The 26,433-nt window shown below is 44.4% G+C and overlaps 1 protein-coding gene across 1 annotated transcript in view; it reads left to right on the top strand.

Annotated features, from left to right (window-relative positions):
- Nucleotides 1–26,433, top strand: part of DIS3L2 (DIS3 like 3'-5' exoribonuclease 2) — a 182,616-nt gene that overhangs the window by 109,629 nt on the left and 46,554 nt on the right. The window contains exons 13-14 of the mRNA XM_066325906.1: nucleotides 5,857–5,964; nucleotides 9,326–9,559. Coding sequence (XP_066182003.1) covers nucleotides 5,857–5,964; nucleotides 9,326–9,559 — 342 coding nt within the window. The remainder of the gene's footprint in view (nucleotides 1–5,856; nucleotides 5,965–9,325; nucleotides 9,560–26,433) is intronic.

The raw sequence follows: 26,433 nt of genomic DNA, 5'->3' as shown, positions 1-26,433 counted from the left end.
TTCATGTTATGCAACTGGAATCAAAATAATGGTTTGATATCAAGGTGTTTACCTTTAGCAGCTGTTCCATAGCTTTCTTTGGGTAGAAGCAGCAAGGCCCAGCTTTGAGGGTCTCAGGGAGTCTGGTGGGTTTCAGCTCCCTGTGGAACAACTGTGACAGCAATGCCAAAGTGTCCCCACTGGGTCAGTGGTGGTGACACCCACAGCACACAGCTGCTCTGTGCTGGGACACCCCATTTCCCTGTGCCTGCTGTTCTCCATAGGTGGGAAGCAATGTGTATCTCATGGAATCAGCAGTTCTGGCACCAATCTTCCCAATCCTACAGTCTCTCCAGTGATAAGCCCTTGGCTTCTGCAGTGCTCTGCTCCCCTCCTCTGATGGATGACTCGATGATGGGAGGTGTGGGCTGGCCTAGGGGGTATGTCACTGGAGGCAGCAAAGCTGGACTCCAGGAGGATGTTGTGGCAGTATTTCCAAGTCAAAATAGTGTGGTTTGAGGCCATGTAATTATTTTAGTCAAGGGAGAAGGAAGATTTTTATAGAGAAAGGAGACATTTTTCATGAAAATCTAGTTGGATGCAGAAGCTAATTGAATTTTCTTTCAAAGTGCCTTTTCCCCTCAGCACTGCCAGTCCTGTGCAATGCCAGCATAAGTTACCTGCTGTCCCTAATCTTCAATTCATCTTCAACTCCCCTGGCCCAGCAGTCAGGATTAGTGTTTTACCCACACTTCTGCCCTGCCGAAAACTCATTTTAAAACAACAAACTAGGTTAGATGATGAAAATTTCAATATTTTAATTGCAAGAGATGAAAAGGAGCGAGGGGCTGGGCAGAGAAATGCAGCCAGGCTGTCTGAAACAAGATGGTAGCGTGACTTCTGTAGAAAATATGCTTTCCTTTGATGAAACTGTTTCCTAAGACAGCTGTGATTCTGTGAGAGGTTAACACCATGCTAATCCTCCCAAAGAAGTTAAATAAAGCCACATATTTAATTTTCCTGAACCAGAAGGGGAGTTATTGTGTAATTACTAGTGGTCTATTTAATACAAGTCAAAAGTTTTTGAAATAAGAATGTATCGTATCAGGTTTTAAAAAGCAAGAAAACCTAAACAGTTTCCTCTTTTTTGGCACATCTCTCAGTGTTATTTTAGGTGTGAAGCAGCTCGAGTGAGAGTTCAGCCATAAATCCCTATAATATTTTACTGGTCCTATTTTACACTGGAGATCAAAGATCAGAACTGTAAGCCTGTCTTCATGTTGAGTCCAAGGACTTCAAGACATTCACTTTTGACACCAGCAGGTTGTCAGGTGTTGATATTTTGATAATTTCAGGCTGCGTAACAAAGAGTTGCTTGATATTCTGAATTAATGGAAATGTTGATACAACTCCTGAGGAGAAGTCTTGACTCATAAACAGATTGCCTATTTCCTTGGAGTGTCATTTAGTGTACAAGCAAGAGATTTGCTGAGCCCACTCTATTGTTGGACTTCAATGTCCTCCTACCAGCTCTAGGGGAAATTCCTGGTTAATGCAATCCCTCCCCATTGGATTGCTTGTGGGAGAAGGATCACCTTGGGAGTCAGTGGTGCTTATAACCAACCTGAACCAAGAATTAAGGGGCAGCCAAAGCAGGATGCCAGCAGAATGAAGTTGTTTGAAGGGAACAAAACTCCTCATGTAACTTTGTGAAGATAAGGGATTATGCTTGGTCAGGGTTTGTTCCTTTTTCCCTTTGGTTGGCTGACCAGTTTTCCCTTTCTGTTCCTTGAAAAGCTGCTACAGCAAGTCCATTGATCTGAGCTGCTCTGGGCTAACCTGCTCTGAACCTGGCCAGAGTTCAGTCCTAGCTGCAGCAGATGTTTCTGATTTTATAGGGAACAAGAAGTTTTGTCATCCCAGCATGCATGTGCTCCCTCCCAGCTCCCTAGGAATGAGTCCGAGACTGGAAACTCACATTTGGTTTCTGGAAGCACTTTATTGGTTGAAGAGGCAAAGCAAAACAAACCCCAGGGCTCTCACAAGCAGGGGTTTAGATCTTGCCATGCAGAGGAGCCAACTGCTAAGCAGTGTGACCAGCCATGGTCACAGGTCCATCTGTTTTATGATGGCAGCATGATGGTAAGATCCCCCAGAAGTGCCCTCTCTCACTTTGATTTTCCAGTGGTGCCATTGCTTTGGCTTACTGGGATGCGTGGCTGCCTGCAGAGGGGACCAGTAGCATGGAGCAGGCTGTCAGGCAGTGTTAGACAACTGAGTCTTGAGGGTAGTGCTCAAAATTTTGCATTTAGGACTTGGAAATAAGGAGAGAGAAATCCCGTCTGTGGTTTGACTTGAAATGCAGACCCACAGCTGCCAGCATTGTGAGTATCAGCCTTTCACTCAAAGAAGTGCCCTTCCAGTATCTCTTGGGCACTGCTAGACTTGTGAGGAGAGATGATGTCTTTTATTAGCCTGACTGATAGAGGGGGATTAAAACCAGACAAGCTCTCACCACCCAAGCCCTGTTTTTTTGACACATTCATTAGAAAGGATTTCCTGGGGGCGCGTAGCTCCTTTTTTACATTGTAAATTTTTTTTTTTTTGCCTAGCCCTGCTGGGCCTCTCCCCCTGCATTTCTAGATTCAGCTACATTTATAAACCCCTTATTCCAGGTTTATGATCCCTGTATAAGCCCAGGTGACTTTATTGCCATCTGCAGTAAAGTCAAGCTGAATGATGTGATCCCCAGCATAGGCACATCCGTAGCAATTTGCCAAGGAAACCACTTCCCGCTGGAGGTGGGAAGCTCCCTCAGCAGCTTTTCAGCTCTCTGGATTCCTGCGTGCCCTGGCACTCCACAGGACAGCTGGCAGACACTGCTGGCTCTTGGCAGACAGTCACGGGAAGGGCAAAGCATTTTAAAAGGTACTGGGCAACCTCTGGATTATTCAAGGCAATTCTACACAACTCTGATATTTTGCAAATCTAGGCATTAAAGATGTGCTTAGGGAAATCTCCTCTCATCCTGTGTCTCTGTCAGAAAGAGATGGAGATAATCCTTTTGCAGGAGTTCCTCTGGGCTGCCCCTGAGATCACTGCTGGAGCATCTCACTCTCTGAGTGTGACACAATTGTGACATCTTTGTATGTTAAATGCTGGGCTTGCAATTACTAGGAATCCTTTCAGGCTGTGACCGTATCATGTTAAGGAAAAAGGAAATGTGTATTTATAACTTAAACTCCTGTGCCTTGTGACAGTTGGTTTATTCTCTATGCAGAGGGTGAAGAGGAACCGTGATGTTAAAGCAGGAGGCAGTCAGCCAAGACTGTTGTGGTGTTGGAAACAGGTTTCTTTTAATTCAGTAAGGTAGAATAAATTGAAATACCTTCAGTGCAAGGTCACGTTATGTTATGTATGTGTTTGCTGAGCCCAGGAAAAGGTTGATTGCATTCTTATGTTCCCATGAGACTTCCTCCATGGCTTAGGTTAAGTTACTTCACCTAAAGTTTCTATCCTGTAAAAAAAAGGTAACACAGGCTGATACTTCCCTAACAGGAGATTTGTTACAGCTAATTGCTTGTTGAGTGTTTAGTGCTGTAATTATGATCTGAGTTAAAGCTTTGCTTGTGTTTCACACCATTGAAAGCCCTTCCATTGAATTACAGCCTCTTGAATCGGATATTAATCCTGCTCAAGTACACTTAAAGCAAGCACGGCCCTTCGTGTTCCATGCAGGCATTTTTCCAGCAAACTGGTATTGCTCTAGGAGATGTGAAGGGAAAGAGGATGTGCATAGGCACAAAAATATTCAGTAAGTACAGAACATTATCAGATGATCAGAGTTGGGGAGAGAGAGAAAAGCAGCTTTTAATTCAGGTGGGAAAGGGCATGGGAGCTTTTATTAAATTACTAGCACTTTGTTCACTGTGACCTGAACTTCAGGGTCTTGAGGTGGTCATGGGTGATCTTAGGCAGGCAGGGATTTCCAAGAGTCTGTAAAGCTATTTTCTCTCTTTTCTGATATGGGTTGGCATCACTTACACTAAATTTATACCCTTGTGGTGCAGGTCCTTCCAGGCAGCATGGCCAAGCTCACGTACTGTGTCAGTGAGTTATGAATGTAGCAGTATTGTTCACATTCTGTTCACAACTGGAATAACAGAGTTGGCGGCCTTTGTGTTGCGGGAAACAGCTTATCATAAGCTGTGCCCTTGTGACCTTCCAGGCAAACCAGGGCTGCTGATTCATGATGTGTCTCCCTGACAGCCCCAGACCAAACAGTTAACCTTTTGGCACTAGTGTGCCCTTCTCCAATTAGAAGGGATTTATAGCCATAAAAACCCCACAAATGTGATTAAATATTTTAAGTTTTTCCTTCAAAGCAAAAGGTGTAAAGGTAAAGTGTGTGCACTTGAGGAGAAAATGGGCACCTGAGACTGTTTTTCCATACTGTTTTGAAGAACAGTGGTTCTCTTGCCTCCAGGTAGAAAAAGATATCTCTGAAATCACTAAATAGGTGCCAATTTGGAAGAGCTGGATTTGCATGCCAGTCAGCTTCCTGCTGGTCCTATATTTATAGGCTGGCACACAGAGCAGTCAAAACGGAAACTAAATTAAATAGCTAAATTACTTTATGGCACACATGTAGAGCATTTCTCTCTGTTTTTCTGAAAAGCACCATTCCATGTTGCCACTCAAAATAAACTAGAGGAATAATGTGGTTGTTCTTTGAGGGCAGTTATTGCTTCTTCGCAAAGGTAAACAATGAGAAGGGAAGTCAGAAGTGAAACTCAAATAATGAGTTTTGCTTCATTAAGCAGCTGCTAAAGATTATCTTTAATACAGGCTTCACTTAGGAAATAACTCAGGGATGGTGAAAACACTTGGAGCTACTCAGGTTTGCTCTACCATGAATATGCTCAAAAGCTTTAGCTTTGTTGGTGTAGTCAGGTGAGTAATTTGTGATTTGGTAATTCAGTGTTCAGCAGTAGAACTATTGATTAGTTGTAAGGAATTAGGACATGCGTTAAAAAAAACCTGCCAGAAATTTATGTTGGCTGATATTTTTTTTTCAAATTTTGAGTATAATAAAGTAATTGCTCTCCATTTGCAAAGAGCATGATCAATAGTCATAAAACAGGTACTTTTGTTTATCTCACGTGCATCTACAAGTTCCTGTCTGTTGTAAAGCATGGTTCAATCTTCATTGAGGCCGAACATGGCTCCTGTGTTGCATGGGAGAAGTTTCATTTATGCTTTGCAGAGAGCAGACTTGCATTTACTTCTTGGTCACATGGTATTCAGTGGGAAAGCAGGAAACACAGTTCCCAAATACAACCTCTTCAGCTCCCGACTGCCAGGACCAGGTTTCTGCAACATTAAATTTCCTGATGTGCCCAACCTTCCTCGTTCTTCACCATGCCAAAGCAGCAGTGGGAAAAAAGTGGAAAACAGAGCAAACTTTGTGACCTTAAAAGTTGCAGTTTGCTTGCATAACCAAGGATGCGGATTACTCCAAAATGCTTACTGCATTCTTCAGAGGGGAGCACTGGGAATGATCCCCAGATTGGAGACTTTACAACTGCCTCTGGTCTCATTGAGGGATGGGGCTGATATGGATGTTGGTGGCCTTAGCCATGTCTGAAGTCCTCTCATTTCAGAGGATTTGGTTTACTTCCTCATTCCATACCAGCATGTTGTCTGCCATGTGATACAGCTCTGGCATGGGTGATGCATCCCAGATCTGTGATGTGGCCACTCCTGCCACAGAGAACACGATGCTGACAGTTTAACACATTTTCGCTTTAACAGCTGGTCAGGGAAGCTTGTCCACACTAAAAGCTTGTGTCTTACCAAGGCTTTCTTCTCTTCCAGGTGATCCCAATGCTTCCCAGGCTGCTCTGTGAGGAGCTCTGCAGTCTCAATCCCATGCAAGACAGACTGACGTTCTCTGTGATTTGGAAGTTGACTCCGGAAGGCAAGGTACCTCAGGCAGCAGGCAGTCATCCTGCTAATCAGACCTCCCTCAGTCACCAGCCCCTACTCTTGCAGGGGTAAAAATGTCATCCCTTAACACTCAGGTGGATAGCAAAGGTGAACAGTACCGGAGGATGTAGGACTGTCCCTATGTCTTGCTGATAACATACTGTGGAATTTCTAATTGGAATAATCTCACAACATGGTTGGGAAAGGATGAATATTTGTATGAATCTCAGGAATGGAGAATGTCCTGCTCCTTGCCAGGTCACCCAACCATTTAATGTCTTACTTCCAGCAGCAATTCAGAGCTAATGCTTTGGGTGGGACGAGAAGTGTCCCTGACTCCAGCGCTGCCTCATGCTCGCAGACAGTTGTGCAATATGCAGTGGCAGTATGCCTCTGTGGCCTCTCTGATAAACAGACTATTTAATTCCTCTTCAGAGCTGCAAATTACATCAATCCAAATAAAGATGATAGCCCTTCAGCAAAGGCATTGCTCCATCCTCTGCATGTGTTACTTCCAGGGAGCAATTGTGGAGCAATTGTCTGTTAGTGCTCTGAGCTACCTTCAGCTGCCTGCCACCACTCCCCATATCTTAATTTCTCTCTCTATTCCTCTCTCACACTCTTTGTTACCCTAAAATCTCCCCTCTGCTGATCACAAGGTCCCCTTACTTATCAAGGAGGGCTAAAGACTGGCAGTACCAGAATACTCTGTTGTCTATGCACTTCTTGTACTCAGACTTTTTTTTAGCCATTGTAGTACTCATATACAACTCTTTCTGTAGACAGTATTTCTTGTGCCAATTTGATTTTTTTTTGCAAAGATTCACCTCTTTCTTATTGTCCCAGCTGCTCTAAAGGATGCTGAATCTATCTTTGTGCTTTAGCAAAATACAGTTGCAGTCCTGAATCTGTGTGTCTGCAGTGAGTCCCTGCTCTGGCACTGAGGTTGTATTTGTCCACTGTGAAGTGTTCTCCTTCCTATAGCAACACTGTGATTGCTCATGAGGCCTTCTAAGAGTAGCTATTAGGTAGACCTTTTATTGACTCTGAGTTGCCTTTGAACAGCTAAAAGTCAAGCCTTAATTAAAATAAGCCTTTAATTACATATTGCCTCTTGTCCCATGCAATATATCTGTTGTGTTTCAAACAGCATTCAGTCCAACCCTGTCTGACCAGTGAGAAAATAGAGGAGCTGTAGCATTCAGCTCAGAGAGCAGACCTCTGGAATGGTCTGGGCCATGGCCATGCTGTCCCTGGGAGAGCAGTCTGCCCGTGGCCATCTCAGCAAACTGGTTTCTCCTACAAGACCTTTCAGGGTTACAGTCTTACTCGAGGTCACTTGATGTGGCTGTCAGGTGAAGGCTGGAGAAGAATTTATTCTTTCCAAGAGAAAAAGTGGTTTTAGGGCTTTTGCCCAGGAGGGCATTCTTCTAAAAGCTGGTATTTCTAGGTATTACTATACCTGTATCTCAGTGCAAACAGGATCACATGTTCCCCCACACTCAGCTGGGTGAAAGGGAGATGAGACAAAGGCCTGAAAAAAAGCCCTTGAACCTCATCTCTTGGTGGAGAGCACTGACAGTGAGGACAGGATGTTGCTCACGATATGGGTTTTCCTCAAAAGCAGGCAGAACTGGGGAAGCCTTATCATAACTTTAGAAATCCTTTAGATGCTGGTGCTCTGTGTGGATGCTGGGTGCACCAGGTTTGCTGTGATGGGGGAGACCTTGCAGGCTACTCATTGTAATCTCCAAGTCCCAGCTCAAAACCCCCAAAAGTTGCTCCTCAGCTGTGCCTTGCCCATCCCTCAGCCATGGTGCCTGGGCCAGCCCATGGGAGCTTGGCCATTCCTTTGGTGGGGTTTCCATAGCAGGGGCTACTGATGTACTGGACATGCATCCCCCATCACCACAGGAAACTGAACCACATCGAACAGATGCAGCAGAACACAGAGCAGGTGTTGCCAGCACTGTCACAACATCTCTGTCCAGCTCTGTGGCTTCCTCTTCCTTTCTTTCTCCACAGCATAGAGGAAGAGACACACAGAGAATAACCGTGAGCTGATGGTCAGAGCACTTTACATTGCAAGATGCTACTTGCTGCATCTCTGCTATTAAAGAACTTTCAAATTAGAAATAAGCTTAAAAGCCCTGTGACTTTCAGAGCTCTGGGTTGCTGAGTTACACAGCACATATGTTCTGTGATGCATTAGCCAGGGAGGCAGCTAAGGTATTTTGGGAATCAGTCCCTTCCTATTAAGGTTTGTCTGTGGAGCGGTGTCCTTGATGAGGCTGTCATAGAAAGCTCGCTCTTCTCCCTGGACACTGTCACTTGCAGAGGTTATCTTGTCCTGTTGGGCTGATGAAGGGATAAAGGTGACACTGGCAGCTAAGGCAGAATTACAATTCTCCAATCATTCTCTAAGCACTTTTGCTTTGAATGATTTATCCCAAACAGCATCTTTCTCCAGAGCCCTCATGCCAATGCTCTTGACTTCTGTGAAGAGGTTTCTGCCTATGTCCCTCGGCGCTTTTCACTGCCTTGATGAGCTCTTGGGTTCTCTTATATATCTCAGCTAAAAATAGGTTTTTCTGTCTGCCTTAGGAAATACTTCTGACTTCCTACTTCTACACCGGTATTCTTTTAGGGAGTGTAAAATGGGAGTGGTTTCTGGTTTAAGATAAAATAATTTTATAAGCAATTTATTGAATATTTTCCTCTCAATTCCAAAGTAGTTTGGAAGCCCAGAAAGGTTCCTGGCTTGAGTTTGGACCTAGAACCATGGACATGATCAGAGAAGCAAGGGGTCATTGATTGTCCATCTCTTCTCCAGACCCACCAAAGTCCTACTCAGGCACTTTCACAAGTGCTAGTCAGACGTTGGGGTTCCTGCAGTACTCCTGAAAACAGTATTTTAAGGCCAGCCCCTCATGCCCTGGTGGCCACACTTGAAGTCATTCTGCTGTGTTTTAGGCAGGAGAACTTCTCTGGCATGTGTGTATCTGTTGTCACTCCTGCACCTGGTAACCTGCGAGTCAACAGACTGGTTTCAACTCCCAGGTGGTCTGTAGTTCTTTACCTCTGTGAAGGAGAGAAGTCAGGTAGAGGAGGGAGATCCAAGCAGTCTCCTATGTATATGCACAGTATGTTGTTATTTGTTACTTGCATATACACGTTACTAGATGCTAGAGAATCTGTATGAGCAAAAGGCCTGAAGGTCTCAGTAGGACAAGGACTCAAAGATCACAGGTAGTGGGGAAGTCCGGTGTCATTCCTCCCAGTGTTTGTACAACTTCCCAAGCTTTTGTGCATCAGAAGAATGAGTCCTCAGATCAATTTACACTTTGCAATTTTGCAGATCCTTGACGAGTGGTTTGGGCGGACGGTCATCTGCTCCTGTGTGAAGCTGAGCTATGACCATGCACAGAGCATGATTGACAGCCCTGGGAAGGTGTTGTCACCTGAAGAGCTCCCCCCTGTCTCACCTCAGCACTCGATAGCTGAGATCCAGGAGGCTGTGCTGAACCTGCATCGAGTTGCGCAGCACCTGCGCAGGCAGCGCTTCACCGGGGGTGCCCTGCACTTGGACCAGGTGAGTAACTCCAGCCCCTTCAGGCTTCCCCAAAGCAGTCTCACCTTGCACTCTCTAAGAATTTCCTGGCCAGTCTAAAAACTTGAAGGGTAAAATCAAAGCTGGAATAGAAAGGCAGGTTTGAGTGCCAGTGTCTTAAGAGCAGCATCAAATTATGTACCATAAGCACTAAGTAGGATGAAAAGAAAAAAAGTCCCTGTTTTTTAAGGAGTGATCCATTTTCCAACATTTTTCAAAATCCTTAAGCCCTGTTGGACTGGGTAAGTAATTCATACAGTGAAACAAATCATGACAGTGTCGTTCATTATCATGCTGTTCAGATATTAGTGCACATTTCACTGGGAAAGGCTCATCCTCCACATTTCTTTCTGTGCTTGCAATATTCTTGTTTTCCACAGCTTTCGTAGCAGTTCTCTGTGCTGGGAAAACGGCTAAATGTTATCTAAGCTAATACTTGTGAGTGTTGGGTGTGTTTCAGAGGGAAAAATGTTAGTGAGGAGGTTTTCTGTCTGGGATGATTTAAATAATCTTGTATCAGTTAGTGGTATGTGTCATTTCTGTTTTACAAGGAGATCCAGATATTTTAGGCTATCACAGCAAAAAATACTTTTGCATGATGTTCAGCTACTCTAAGGTGGCTTCTGGTAGTTTTTGTGGAAAGGAGGTTCCAGTAATTTGTAGAACCCAGTGGTCTTCCTGAGCAGGAGACAAAATAATCTCTTAATATAAGGAAGCTCTATTGTTTCATTTTGCAAAATGAGTGTGAGTCAACATAAGGATGTTGCTGAGAAAGGAGCTAGGAGTGATGTAAACAGGAGTATTGTATGTAAGACATATGTTGTAACTCTTCCATTTTAGTCAGCCTTGTAGTGTTGTCTCCAGTTGCAGGAAAGTGTAACTTTAGAGAAATCATTGCAGAGCAACAGGAGCAAGAAGTGTCTATAATCTGTGACCTTCCCCAACAAAGCACACAGCTTAGTCTGGTGAAGCTGCTGTGAACAGGAGGCAGCGTGACTTCCCCCATGTCTAAGATGGACAGAAAGACAAATTTCAGCAGAGGAGTTTTTAATTTAGGATGTACCTTTTGCTTGTGGTGTCTGAGGCTATCTTGCCTACATCTGTTGTAGGAGGTCTCAGAGGACTGGTTCAGCACACGTCAGTGAGCCTGGAGCAAAGACATTTGCTTAATGTCCCCCTAAATTAATTCTAAAATTATATTAAAATAATTTTTGGAAATCCAACTTCCACTTGAAGTTTTCTTAAACTTCTTCTGGAACAGAGACTTCCTTCTTTGAGGTTTTGCATACAATGGCTAATAAACTGGGCGTTTATTCCCAAGCACATCCTGAATACTAGAGAAACCTAAAAACCACAGCTTTTGCATGAGATTAGCTGCCTGGGAAGCCTTGGAGGTATCTGGCTTGGAAGGAAGGTTCATGGTGACTGGGAGCTGTGGCTGAGAAAGGTCACCAGCTGCCTTCCACAAGTCACTGTTAGAGTGTAGTGCTGAGTGCTCACTGTGTGCCCCTGAGTTGAGTTACCTGTTATCAAACTAACCTCAGGGGAAATATGTTTTAAACCAACTGTGACATTTTCAATGGGAGGATTTGGCCAGGAAAGCATCCTGTTCCAGTGATAGCCCATAAGAGATTAGCTATGTTTTGTTTTGCTCTGTGCTCCTACAGAGGAGCCATTAAAGAGAACATATTGGAGCATCGTTTGTGAGTTTGGGATTAAAAGCCACAGCTAAGGGCACCAGAGGTAGTTGATTGCTGCTCAGCCTAGTTCCCAACCATCATGATGAACTGAGTTATATCTCACAAGTGGCACTTTACACTGTGCAGAATCTCTCTCCCTTGGCAAGAATGTCAAAGTAATGGTCTTTGAGAAGGAAGCGTATTTTAGATCAAGGGACACTTTCACCACACTTAGTCGAGTCAAGTACTGCCCTGATAGCTTTATTTTGATAAACTACACCCTCCCCAGCCCATGGAGAAAGTGTTTGCTCTAAGGCCTGAGTATGAACAGTGTGTGAGGGACACGTTTGTGGACATATCCAGTGGCATATGGCAGGACAAAGCAATCTGTGTCTTTTAATAGAAGCAGACAAATTCCTATACTTTTGTTTCCCCAGTTCCCTGAGTTCCCATGGGCCCAGTTGTGTGCCATGTCCCACTTCCAGCCCCAAGTGAGCAAGCAAGGGTGGGTCCAAATGGGAAACACACCTTTCTAATCACTGGACCTCTCACTGATTTCCTGTTGAGTAATGTAAATCCTGAACAATGGAAGACAAACTCCAGCAGGAAGCTTGGGGCAATGAATTATCCAAATAAATATATGAGCAAAGGAAATTATCATCTCACAGGCTTAAGGGAAGGGGTGGCTGGGCATGGATGACTCCTGTGCTTTTTTTCCCAAGGAATGTGAGCCCTCTTCCTATACATTGTGTTATGTTTGAGAGTTCAGCATGAAGTGCTCATGTGCTTCCTGCTGGTATTAAGAATATCCTGGGTGAAAGAATCTCCCATCCTCCTTTGCCACTGGCTGTGGTGGCCTTGGGCTGATGCTCTCCCTGTCTGCCTCAGTTTTCTCTTTGGAATGATACTGATCTGTCCCATAGTATCCATGTAGTTTAGGATTTATTCCCCAAAACTAAGAACATTTCTGAGATGAAGCCATTCATGGACATATCTTTATAACAGCAGAAATATTGGCTGGTCAGGGAGCTTCTTGGACCTGACACAGGCTTCAGTAGGATGCAGCAGTGTCAGGCTGGTCCTGCTGGAGTGGAAGAATATTTCCTCTTTGAATGTCACTGCTGAACTTCTGTGACCTAATGTGAGAGCGGCATCTGCTTGCCCAAAGTTTTATCTTTTAGCAGCAATTTTAGAAGCAGGGATCTCCATAGCTCAATGGATAAAGACTATACATGTATATATTTTTTTCAATAACTTAGGAATTACATATCTAGGTCACACAGAAGGCCATGAGACATTTCAGAGATAGTAGAAAGTGTGGAAAGCTTAGGATTTGTGGGCTCAGTGTCAGTGTATGTGTGTCTCTTGGGGCTGTGTAATTTTGAATTCCTGCTTTAGTTTAATCCTGGCCATGACTTTAACCTACATACCTGTGACCCACTCTTTCCCCCCACTCCCCAGTTTTTTTCATGCCTCTGCAGAGATCTGGGAATCCTGCTGGGATTGCAGGGAATCCTGCTGCATTGGACCTTGGCTCTGAGGACCTTGTTTGCAACCAGAGCCACACATCTGTCATTCCTGGGGATCCAGCTGTTCCTATAGGCCCCTTCTGGGGCTTTTTCCCTAGAATATGGTTTCCTGTGCTGCCTGCCAGCTTCCTAGTTCCAAAAAGCAGCTGAGCTGAGTTTTAAAGGTTTAAAGACTTTGCACCTTCAACAGTTAAGAAGCTTATGAAACTTTGTCCACACAGACAGAGATTAATGTATTTCTTTTCCTTCTCATTCAGAGCTGCAGCTTTTAGGTGCAAAGGCAAGAAGTCTTGTATGTGACTTAGAAAAAATGTGCAGGTATTTACAATATTGTCTTCCCCCCCCAACACCTCCTTTCTGCACAGGACCATGAAATGCCACCCCTGTGCTGTCCTCTTACAGCTCCTGGTATACCCAGTCTATAAACTGGAACAGACATCTGACCTGGTTTAACAAGCAAAGTGAGCACAACCCACAGCTTTCCCTTTTTTTTTTTTTTTTTTTCCTGGCCAGGTTACTTTGAAGCTGGATCACTTCCCTAGCCCACAGCTTTTAGAAACATTAGCCAGAGAATCAGATAGAAACTTGCTTTCAACAAAACCATCAAGTTTGCAGAAAAGCTCCTTAGCTCCAGCCTAGAGGAGACGTGCTGATAAATGGTTCTCTTTTGGCCTCAGCAGTTTAGAAATGAATCACGAGGACAGATGCCTACGGGAAGACAGGTTAAAAAGGATTTCTGTGCCTTTTTAAAATGAGAATACCCCGGGATGCTGATCTGTCTCTATGACAACTGTCTGTGAGCTGAGCATTTCCTTTTGTTGTGCCAGTGATTCTACCTTTACCAGCACACTTACACCTGGGTGCTCAAAACATCAGCATTGACTGACCAAAGTTCCTTGTGAGAGCAGCCCAAAGTGCATTTGCATTGTACCAGTTAGTGGCACTGAATTGTTTGCTAGAATAGCTTATCTCCTTGTTTTCTGCAAAACGGATGTTCAGTTTTGCAGGTGTGTGGGAAAAGGGAAGGAAAAAAAGGACAAAAAATGGCAAAGGTGAGAGTGTTACACAAATTTGAGTGTTGAATTGGTAGTGAATTAATCTTGCTTCTTCTTGCTCTCAGCTTGTGTATGATGCCATTGTCTTGTCATGTGAGCAAGGGTTGCTGTTTCCTGTGGGTGTGTATTGTTTTGAGTAACTTAGAGGTAGTAAAAATTGTATTGTTGTAGCTCTGGAGCACACTGGAGACCTATGGTCTTGTCCCATGGCTGCTAGGAATAAGGAAATCAGTGATCTTTGAGAATAGCTTTGCTTATTTAAGACTGGTGGTACTGCTAAAGTAAGAGAGCATTTAAGAGAGCTTCAGAAAAATATAGGGAAACAAGCACAAAGGTCCCAAAGACCAAGATGTGTGTAAAATGCCAGCTCCAAACCACTCAGGTATATGACATATGGGATTTAGTTGAGAGCTCTGTACAGTTTTGAAGCCCTCAGAACCTAGTCTGCCTACTTGATGCAAATGGCTTTGAGAAGTTGACTCAAGCCACTCACACATGGAAAGTGAGGAGCTGGAAGGACACTACATGTGCAGGATGTGACACTGTATGTTGGGAAATTTTGGTTTTGGTTGTAGCTAATAGGATAGGACAGAAACATTTATTTTTAGACAGTTGTCCTTGCTAATGCTGTTTAATTGTAAATCTCAAGAACCACAAATTAATTACTCTCATTATTAAAATTTTCCAATATGAGCAACTACTGGAAATAATGATGGGAAATTGTTTTGTCATATTTCCTGCCTCATATCTGTATAGTAAGCATTCAGGTCTTTTATTCTTGCTTTGTGAAAGTAATAAATATTTCTACCCTGTTTAAACAGTCATTGTGTGCAAAATACAGTTAATTAGTATATGAATGGAAGACTTAGGGTTGGAAGAAGTGTTTAGATAGGACAGAAAAGGACTATAATGTTGTACAGACGTCAGTCTGAGGTGTTTCCTTTAATAGCATGTTCTGAATTTAGGTCTTAAAATGCTGTTGGGCAGAAAGGTTCATCCTGGCTTGACTACTCCCTGGAGTGATCCTTATGTTTTCTGTCAAAGGCTGCTGTATATGCTACCCCTGCACACTGAGTGCATGGGCTATTCAAGGGAGGAGGAAATGGCTTTGCTCCAGCCCCTAGCTGGAGCAGGGGCTGTATGTCTTGTCAGTCTCAAAAAGAAAGTTGTGGTGCTCATTGCATGGCATGTGATGTTGGTACCAAATTCATCTCTGTGGGAATACACAAGTCTGAGAGTAAGACAGACTTAATTAGCATTACTAGTCTGGTGACTAGGATGCTGTGGAAAGGACAAACAGAACTTTGAGCTTACGAGAAGATGGGATTAAAACCTGCTTAAGAGAAAAGATTCAATCAACCCCCTATGATAAAGATGTTGTATAATGCATGAGTTGCTTGTATGATCTTCTAATCTAATTATTGTAGTAGAAATTATTAACCTCACTGAAATGGTATATAAGACTTGGAAAACCTCAGTAAAATCGAATTCTGATCATGAATCAGTCTTCCCGTCTCTCCATCAATCGCCGATAATCTCGGGTTTGGTTCCATCAGGGTACGTTGAGGCTGAGCACTTGGCTTTGGCGCAAGAGAAAATCCAAAAGGCCCATCTAAAAAAGCCTGAAAACTGCTCTGATAACCCCCCTAAAGAGGCTGTTACAGCAGCAGTGCGTGAACATGACAGCAGAGGCAGGGTGGGCAATATGTATGGGGCTGTGAGATAAATGGTAACTCAGACTGACAAGGAGCTTTCACTATTCACTTCCTATCACAATTCCACCATTGTCTGCTTCTTCTCTTTGATGTCTGGTTAAAGAGACATCACTGAAACCCAGAATGGGGACAGCAGGTGCTATACGATCATTATGGATAGTTGCTTTAACTGTGTGATACATAAGGCAGCTGGGGGAATGTTGGATGTACTTGGAGATTAATTTCCTTTGGGGATTTTATGTCTTTTGCATAGTCCCAGTTAATACATCAAAACGAGCATCTGAGGCCACAGCTTCCTCCTGGAGAATGCTGCTCTTCCCTGCAGGAGTACCCAAAATGCATGTGCAAACGTGTGTCAGAAAAGTAGGGAGGATTTTCAGCATGTCTTCCCTACAATACCACAGAGGAACATGGTGTTTGGCAGGAAAATATGAGATTTCACCACTGTGGTCAGGAGCAGCTATGGCTTAGGTTGGGAAGTTTGCACACACACACTGAGGATCCGCATGGGATGGAAGGTGTTATGGGATCATGTTATAGAGGGGGTGTGTGTTGCCTGAGCATCTCTCTGCTTGCATGGAGACGTTTGCATTGCCAGGAGGTTTTAAAATAATTTGATTAAATTAGGATTTTGAGTGGAAAGCTCTCTAAATCTAGGCTTGTGCCCTGGGATTTTAATGAAATCTTCCCAGGGGTGTGAGTAGGATTGATGTCCTCGCACACGTCCCGCCGTTCCGCGATCGTTCTTTTAGAGCCGAGCAGCTGTGTCCCAGCAGGAGCAGGTGGTGAAGTGGTCGAGCTGGCTCCGGCAGGAGGGGAGAGTCGGACGCTGGAGCACAGGGCTCGGCTGTGGAGCATTGTGCTGGGAGCCACTGCAGCCAGATGTCTGGGCAAACACAGCCAAGAAGGAGCTCCCCACACAGTGGTGCTCTGGCATTAATTTACCATCAGTAATGCAAGAGTAGGTTATGAATTTGTTCTTCCTAGAGAAAGTATTCCAGCCTCTAGTTCAGACCTCTGGTTATGTACTAGTGGTTTTCTTCTAAACAAACACACTTTAACCCTTGAATTTTATTAAATCTATCACAGATGTGCAAGCTGAGAAACTTCTCTGTAAAAAACAGGTCTTTTGCTTTAATTTTGAGGTGCTGTATGACACAGCAGAAGTGTTAGTTGTTCTTTCACCTGCTAGCCTCAGAGCAAGTATCAGAGGGGAGGCTGGCTCCATCCTTCCAGACCATGGGAATGGTATGAAGTTGAAGCAGTTGCCCAAGCTCACATGGTGTGTTGTGGCAGAGCTGGCAGGACTTTATCTGATTCCCCTGCCAAATCCAGTGCCTTGGGCCAATGCTGACCGTTCTCTCCATCTCATATTTATTACTGACAGCTATTGAATAAGAACTGGTGCTTCTTTGTTTCTGCTGTGTATTGCTGGCCCAGTTAAGGACAGGAGGTTTTTATCCTGGTTCCCCAGCAGATACGTCTCACAGTTCAGAGCAGAGAAACAAGGCTGAACTGTGGCCAGCACATCTCTGCAGTGCAGAAGCAATTGGTGTGTTTCACAAGTAGCCTCCCTTCTTTTCAGTTCTTGGGCTTTGCCTATGTGTGCCAGGACTGAGCCAGTGGGCTGCTGTCCCATGGAAGTCCCTCCTGCTTGCCTGGGACAGAGTTGCAGTGGGCAGTCATCATTAGACCGTCCAAATTGCTTGGCTTTTTCTGTTGATTGAATCCACTTGTTGGTGATCAGCCACTGTAGAAGGGGGGTGGGCTGGCAATCATCACATGCTGACCTGCAAGCAAGGTTGAAGGTATTTGCAAGCACTCCAAATTCATACGTGAAGGACACATCTCTTGGTTCCATGGATTAGCTGCTTTCAGATGGATCTTGCCCATGCCTTGTGATAGACAGCCCAGTGTCATCTTGCTCACAGGGACCTCAAACAGTGCCAAATAGCATGTCTAGGGGAGATAGAGGGCATCTGTGTTGGCTTAGTGTGGTGGAATGTGTCCCAAATGTGATGCTGATAGCTCAGGTGAACAGAGGATTCAGTGCTTGATCCAGCTGAGCAAGCTGCTCACTGGTATTTTTGATGTTGATAGGGAGAGTAGTAGCTTCTGCTGGCTATACTGAAAAAGGTTCAGGGTGGAAAAACTGCTTCTTAATGAAGCAGAAACAAACTGATAGCAAGGCAAATAAAACGCAGGAAAACACATGTTTGTGTAGAGGTGCATGTGGGGTCAGTGTTGGAAGGAAATACTTATTTTACAATTTTGCTGAGGAAACAATCCTTGCTCTGAGAGTCTTGCCCTCCACTTGATGGTGTTTTTCTTCTCTGGTGATGAACAGACGTCATCAGAAAGTCTCTTGTTGTTCCAGATTCTGCTTATCACGTATTTGAACAAAGACTTGACAAGGGTTTTTTTTTCAGGTATTAATTATAGTTGACTGCATGGCTAATCCATCATTCTCTTTAGATGGAGTCACTGGGTGTTGACTGATATAACTGCAAATGTGATCACTCTGCCATAGGTGAAGATGTAGCAGGTCTTTGTCAGAGCCATTTCAATTTCACCCAACAGTATATGGAAGAAAGGCTAATTGTATAATGACAAAAGACAACGTTTGGAAGGAGATGAAAGATTCTGACATTACAGTTCTGTGATTTCTCATTTCAATTCCAAAGTGAGAAGGGAAAAAATTCATGGCCACAGCTCATTTTATCAGGTGTTTCTGGGCATGATCACTCCTTCTGAGTCCTGAGATATTTTATCTTTTGTCATTCATAACATACGAATGCTGAAGTACAAAGAAACCCAGAAAACACCTGTGGTTTTCATGGCCCTCTGAAATGGGACTACAGGAGCCTTAGCCAAGATCCCAGCAGCTGAGCTGAGGACAGAGCTGATATTGCCCCACCTGAGGAAACTAGTGCCTGCTGAAGTCCACTTCTGGGTTTATCTTTAAACTTTCCAAGTACAAGCTCACATCTTCTGAAAGTATATGTTAAAGTTTGCAGTGATTCATTTGGAGTACATTTTGTTGAGCAACCTCTTGGGTTTGTTTTGAAAGCAAATGGCTTTGAATCTGTCTTGAGTAGTCTGGATCATTTATCTTGCCCGTTTCTGCATCTTCATGTGGTAACAGGGAAATTGTTTAAGCATACAAGCATAATTCAGAGCATGGATTTCCCCTGAATATGGAATTGCGAAAAATGGGAGCATGAAGCATGACATCTCAGATACGGTTGTTAGTCCATGTTGTGCTTGTTTCCTTTGTTGGGATTTGAGGAAGACCTCTTTCCTGAGTGTGCTCCTTCTTTGTGCAGCTCTGCATTTACCTGTGGGAGATACATGCCCTGTCATTTCCTTCTTCCATCCTGAGGCACAAACACCCATCTCCCCCAAAGACATGTATTCACAAGTTATGGTGTTGTCAACACCTTAAACCTGCCAGCACTACTAAACTTTGCCCTCTGAAGGAAGCGTATTTCTATTTTGGATCTCATATGATAGCTAGTATCTTGCATTTGTACTGATTAGTTACCAGTCAAACTGGCCACAGTCCATTGCCCATCTGTGAGAGGCTGCCATTAAATTGGTGGTCACTTGAAAACTAAGCAAGAGGCAGCAAGAAAGTAGCCTCAAGAGTTTGTTGGCCTTGAGTGGCATGAGGGACTTGAGACTTGAGGTTTCTGGAAGAAACCAGTCATGTGAAATCACTGTGGAGGGGGTTTTGTGGGTAATTCCTTTAACTGGGCTTGAAAAACTTGTTTCTGTCACAGAAATACAAACTAACCAAGCAGTCACTCTGGCATTTTTTTTTTTTTGTTGTTTTTTTTTTTTTTTTTTTTTGTTTGTTTGTTTGGTTTTTGTTTTTTTTTTTTTTTTTTTGTGTTTTTTTTTTGTTTTTTTTTTTTTTTTTTTTTTTTGGTGTTTTTTTTGGTTTTTTTTTTTTTTGGTTTTTTTTGTGGGTTTTTTTTTTTTTTTTGGGGGGGGGGGGGGGGGGTTTTGTAAAAAGCCAGCCTAGCCTGAATACAACAAAATTTAATTTGTGCTATCCTTGACAGTTGAAGTAAACCTGCCCTGGCATGGGTTTGATCTGTCTGATCCTGCAGAACTGGGGGATAGCAGGGCTGTTGCTTATTGGGTGTCTCACAGCGGTGCTGAAAGATTCACAGTCCCATGAGTCAGTGGGAGGTTTTGCATTAACTTTTGGGTTGTAGTTTCACCTCAATTTCAAGGTCTCTGTTTTAATCTCAAGACTATCCTTGCTTTTCTGAGGAACAAGCTCCTTTATCCAGCTTGCACTTTATTTCTGATTAGCATGTTAGAGTAGAACCTGACCCACAAGAGTGGGAAATAAAATGCTTAAATAGCTAAAATGGGATTTGAAAAAATGCAATTTATTAAATCATTTCTCAGTCACTGATGTGTTTAGCAGGTATAGAAGACAAAATGAACTAAAACAGGCTTTGGCATTTCAGAAAGTGAGTCACTTTTTCTGTTGCATCATGTATAAACTTTTCCCTACTCATGTATGTATGGTTGAAATTACTTTGAGGTTTTGAATTCTCACTTCAGCTCTCTGTTTTTTATTATTTTCAAACTATGAAATGTAAATGCTGTGCTCACATTGCCTTACTGTTTAGTTGGTTTTTGTTAGGATTTTTTTCTAATAAGACAATGGGCAAAATATAGGTGGTTAAATGAGCTGCGGAGTTATTGGTTTCTTATATTTATATACAAGTAAAAGGTAGGTATATTCATGGATCCATAACATTGTTCCAGCAGGAGCTGCGGACAAAAATCCTTTACTCAGGGGGTCAACCTTGAAATCTTTTGGCAGTGTGATCATCTCTTTTTCAGATTCCCAGGTATTTATAGAGGTTCCTTGATACCAATTTAAAGACTGTGAACGTGGTGGTGTTACAACCAGCTGACATAGTAAACGGGTGTGTCTTTCCTTAAGAGAGTGCAAGGGAGTACTCTGAGGTTCTCCATGCTGGAAGAATGCTATTGCTGAGAATCCCAGGAGTTCTGAGATTAAGACTAGTGCAGAGAGTGAGCACTGGGACATGCCAGATAGAAATATGGTATCTGAGTGGAGTTTCCATAGGTCAAGCCCAGCACAGGAGCCAGTCTCCACATGCCAGGACCAACAAGATGTTGTACATTTTCCTTGGAATGAGGAAATCCAGCAGACAGAGGTCTGTCAAACCTGTCCTTGTGTGCCCACTTCACAGGGAGAAATGGATACTCCTTAGAAGTGAACTGGATGACATTGGATGACCTTCCTTCTTCAGAGTTCACAGCTACCACCTGCAGCCAGGCTCTGCAGGAGACAGAGAACTTGCCTTAACCCCGAGCAGTTGGACAAAGAAACACTACCTGGGCATCATCCCTTCAGGAAAATTGTCTGTAACTTACTTTAGACTGAGCACTGAGGATGGGTGGTTTTGCCACAAGCATCCTTTGTCATAGTGGTAGCACAGTGATGGATACAAAACACAGTTCAGAGGAGGAAGATTTACTGAAAAGATCTTGAATGGCCAAGAAATGGGTGCTATCACAGGCTTTTCTTCCAACCTCATTAATTTTCACTGCGATACAGGGGAGGATTTGGAGAAGGGTTCTTTGTTTGTCTGAAATAAAAAATACCCAAACCTTTCACGTACCTGTTGCCCCAAATGTTTTTAGAACTAGCGTGCAGCTGCACGGTCTGCCTTGTCTCATTAGAAACTGGCTTGATCTTCAGTCTTGGCAGATTCCATGAGAGTGTAAGAGATCTATTAGAAGGATCAAAGGTGACTCTGTGGTATGAGAGGGTAGGAATCTCCCAGCTTATTGAATGTCAGCTGTGACTGCATTGCCTGGCGTGTGTCGTGTCAAAGCTCTGCAGTTACGGCATGCTGGAAATGTAAAACTTGAAAGGGCTTTAGGGCTTTAGGAGATGATCCTTTCCTTTTCCTGGCAGGTAGCAGGAGCTCAGCTGGTAGCAGTCCTGTGCTGTGTTTGTTGCTGCTCTGTCACTGAGCCTTTGTACCTGCTGGGACCTGTGTAGCCTGAGCAAGTTGCTCCTGGAGTTGTCTCCATGACTTTTGCCCTCCAGCCATGAAGGTCGAAAGTGTGTGAAAGAAGTTGCCGTAGGACCTGACCCTCACGTGTCCCCAGTTAGTCATTGCCTGGAATCTGAAATGCTAAAAGCCTTCAGAAACCTTGCGGGGAGCTCAGGTGAGTGTGCCAAGGTCCTCTGGGGTAGAGTTCAGCAGTCTGAAGGGCTCACCTGATTACAGCAAGGCTGTCATGCAGAGTGACTCACACGAGATTAGCTTTGATGTCATGGAGTGTTTCTTCCCGTTACAGTTGACAGGACAGTTGGTCAGAGCATGGTAATAATGTGGGTTCAATCCACCTATGGGCCATTCACTTAGGAGTTGGACATGGTGATCCTTGTGAGTCCCTTCCAACTCGGAAGATTCTGTGATCCTGTGACAACCTGCTGGCTGCAGCTGTGGTGAGAATTTACATGCTGGGGCTGAAGAGCAGTGCCAGGATGTGAGATGTCCTCTTGTGCAGTCTGGGCAGCACAGCTGGATGCTCTTATGGCTTGTGGCATCTCCGTGGTTGAGTGGCACAGCTGAGCCCACCAGTGTGGGCAAAGCCTATCAGGGGCCTTTGCTCTTCAGTTTGAAGTGAGGATTTCGGCTTTAGATTGGATTTATGGAAAGCAGCGTGAGGTTTGGTTTACGGAAGAAAAACAAAAATAGTCTTTTCAAAAAGCAATTTGTTTCTGCTTTCTGTGAGCAAGGCTTCCAAACGGACTCGGTCAGTTCTGCAGTCAGTTCTACAGGACTGGAAAAAAATACCAAGTGAAGTAACACAGTGGCTGTGGTAAACATGAACTGAGGCCTTGGAAGTAGCTAATGGCATACCACAAAAGAGTCTCCTTTCACCCACCACGGACGGTGCCAGCAGCAAGCACTGCCAGCGCTGGCGTCTAGCAGAGGAAAGCATCATTTGGCTCCCTTTTGGATTTCATTACTCTTCCTGCACTCCCTCCTGCTCACAGCAAAAGCCTTTCCAGTTGTAAAGAAGCGAATTAACTGCCTTCGTGTCAGTGATGGATGAGGCGCTTTCTCCCCCTTCAAAGAGAGGAGCCGTGCCGGTGAATGCGGGACGGCGGAGTTGAAAAGTCCAGGCGGAACAGGAGAGCCCGTGTGGTGACCCAGCTGTCAGGCAGGACACCCTGGGGACAGCTCCCGCCGCTGCCCTGTGAGTGGGGAACAAAAACCACTCTCAGCACGCTCGCCCGGCCTCAAGGCTCTTTTTTTTGTCTGTGTCCGGCTTTCAGTGGACTTGGGCACATCCCTGAACACACAGCAGCCGTTTGTGCGGGTTCAGAGAGCCTCAAAGGCTTTCACAGGGAGCTCCTCCAGCCTGCACAAAGCAGGGTTACCACGCTGGTACTTGGGAGATCTCCTCTCAGGCGTCCATGGCTAATCATATTAAAGGTGACCTCGTGGGCAGCGCTCTCCATTGTTGCCATATGTTTTGTCCAGTGCTTGAGTGATGTTGTGCATTGGAATGTATTCATGCATTGCCTAATTTAATCACCAGGCTTAATCCCCTCTCCTGTTCTACACCCTTAAAATTTACTGGCTCCTTTCTGCCCTCCCGTGCATTTTCTGTGTCTCCTTCTCAAGCTAATACCAATGTCTGGAGATTTTTTTTTTAAATTTATTTAGTTTCAGAAAGTATTAAAAAATATAATCTCAATATAAGCCCAACAACCTCTCCAAAGGGAGAGCAAGCACAGTGGATGCTCTAGCAGGCTGATCCTTCTTCCCTGTGATATTTTCCTTCCAGCTTTTCCATAAAGAAATTAGGGATTAGGCTCATGGGTTTAAAAAAATAAAAATAGTACGAATGGAAAAATTACTGAGAAAGTCGTGTGTATCCTTTTAATATTGTTGGAATAAATAACTAATTTTAAGAACTTGACTGTCTCTGTAAAATATAGTGTTGGTTTCTGCTTTTAAAACTTATGGCTTTGGTATGGGCAATTCCTGTTCCAGGACTGACTGGACAAAATTAACCCAACAAAGACCCACGTCCATTAAATTGGGAAACTGGAAAGCCTGATTTATGCAAAACTCAGAGAGTTCTGCAAGAGCTGCTGTGCTCCATGGCAGACAGGCATTTCTAGGGAGCAGGCCTTTGCAGAATGTCTTAAAAGGATAATTTCTAAAGGTTTTGGTAAGATTTCCCTGCTCCAGCTGATGCTGCCTTGTGGAGGGGCATGTTGAAAATGGGAATTTGAGATTCAGTTGTGTTGTGACTTCCTTTAGGTGTGGATGGGAGCAGTCCTGGCAAGGGAAGACTGTAATGAGATTTTAGGGTGATACACAATCAGGTTGCTTGTATGCTGAACTCCCAGGGGCAGGAAACCTTACACTTGCTGAGGCAGATTGTTAAATAAACAATCCTCATTCTTTGGTTCATCCCTTCGATTCTCCTGCTCTTCACACAGCATGTTGGTACCAACACCTCTAAACACTGGAATACATCCTGGATGTCTTTGAAACCTTAAACATTCAGATTGTACCTGAATTACAGCTTTGAGTTTCACCCCATGTGTGTGTGCACAGGCACACGTGGGATCCCTGCAGCCAAGCTTTCACACATGAGCTTGCTGGTCTTCTCTGACTGTGTGTATGTTTTAGGTTTGATGGGAGGAAGGAGGGATGACGTAAAAGGTTGAAGATTTGTGGCTGGTATTAAAAATAGTTTTAAAATATTATGTATCTTCATTTTAGAGAAATGCAATACTGCTTGGAAACCACTGCCACTGAACATAAACCATGTTGAGCCCCTTAGATATGTTTAGTCATAGAGGGTTGTAACAGCCTGCTGTGAATCAGCACTGGAAGGAGATTCCCTGATCCTACCCCCCACGCTCCAACCCAGGGGTCCACAGTAGCATTACAGGCTCTGACATCAATTTGGCCCTACAAAAATGCTATGGAATCTTGCCAGAGCTCTTTCTGTAGTGCCTGCATGCAGAAATTGCTTCTTCGCTAAAGTGCAACTGTGTTGGAGCCATAGGACAGCTGGCCACGGGTTAGCTGGAGAGCAAGGGTGCCTGTCCCACTGCCAGAGGGTCTGAGCTTGCTGGGACAAGTCTCCTGGCCACTGTCCACTCCTGCTTCCTTCTTTTCCTGTGATAGAGGAGCCTGGAGCCTCTAGGAAAATGTGGGCGGGAGCAGGTTGCTTCTGGAAGAGTTCAACCACACCACAGTCAGTCTCTTCCCAGGGGAGCCCCACAGTTGTGCTATTGTGCTAATAGCAGCAACTCTTGCTGTCCATGGGAATGGAGAGGGATGTCTTTGGAAAGCTTTGGATCTCCTACTCATGCATTGAGCAACTGTGCTTAGACAGGCCACGGGATTTTGGTGAAGTCAGGGAAAGGAGGTCATGGCACACGGCTGACCTGTGCCCAGAGAGAAGGTGCCAGCACTGCCGTGGTGGAATGTGGAGTGGTGTTCTCTGGCATGCAGCCTTAGGAGAAGATGCTCTGCAGCTCTGTGTGTGTATGGCAGGATATGTCTTCCCATCCCCATGCTATAACAGTGTCAGGGGGAAAAGGTCTGACCAAGGACATGGCGCAGCTGCCTGCAGTCCTGGCAGGTTGTAACATACTGCAGGAAGTCTAGGTTGTCCCCAGAGACTGAGCAGAGCTTGGGTCAGCAGCACTAGGTCCGGACCTTAGGACTGCCAGGTATTTCACAGCAGCACCCCAAGAAATGGGAGAGAATGGTGTGTCTGTCAAACCGAGATCAGTGCGGTGTAATCAGGATATTCTGCTCTTCATAGTCCCCTTTTTAATGGGTTGCCTAAATAACTAAACCTAGAAATACTGTTGTGATTGCTCTTGTTACCTGGTAGAGCTCTTACTGTGTCAGCACAGGGGCTGTTCATATTTTAATGGGTTTATCTCTTGTATGGAGGGTATTACAAGCTTTCATCTGTCTTCCAGTGAGACTCTCCGGAAATCCCTCCAGGCATGAGGCAGTACCTGGGTGCTGAATTAATCTGTGTTCCTGGATTCTCACAGCTCCATTAGTGGCTTAGCAGGGGAAGCAGTTTGCATTAACAAACTTAAGAAAATAGGATTTGCTGGTTTTGATCTGCCCTCAGTTCCTTGTATCCTCCCAACAGCAATGACGAAGACTGGGCACATTATGGGAAGGCACTGAATAGTCATAGAGAAGACACAGAATAGACTGTTTTGTAAAACATGTATCAGCATCCTCCAGGGCTCGTGAGGTGAGGGAAAGTTGTGCTATAGTCAGGTTCAGTAAAAGACACCAAACCTTTCTTCCTCCTGCCACATACCCAGACACATCTGCACCCATGGCTCTTACCTTGCCTTCATCTGTGACTTGAACCTTTTGAAGACAGCACAGTGTCACATCTTCCTCCAGGTAACCACTGCCGACTGCTCTGTTGCTGGTGTGAGGCTGAGGCAGCTCTCAGGGGCCATGTGGTACTTTGGGAAGGGCTGTTTTTCCCCTTACTTCTCATCCAATGTTGCTGGTTTATTTCTCCTCCAGGGTTGCTGGTGTTCTTGGTCTTTTTCCATTAAAGAAACTGCCTGTGGGGCACCACCGTGTTTCCCTTGTGGTGCCTTAGCAGAGCTGTGCATCCATCAGGGGCTGGATCTGACCTCTCTTTGGGAGTTGTTGACTTCTGCAACGCTGCTCTCTACTGACCACAGGCACTTGCAATACAGCAGGGCCAAGCATGAAGTTAAACTTCAGGCTGCTTAAACCTGGGGTCAGTCAGTTAAGACCTGTTTTCAGGCATGGCTGTCAGATG

The sequence above is a fragment of the Sylvia atricapilla genome, chromosome 10 (assembly GCF_009819655.1).
Source record: "Sylvia atricapilla isolate bSylAtr1 chromosome 10, bSylAtr1.pri, whole genome shotgun sequence".
Lineage (NCBI taxonomy): Eukaryota > Metazoa > Chordata > Aves > Passeriformes > Sylviidae > Sylvia > Sylvia atricapilla.
The sequence above is the reverse complement of the archived record's forward strand: the minus strand, read 5'-3'. Positions and strand labels throughout refer to the sequence as shown.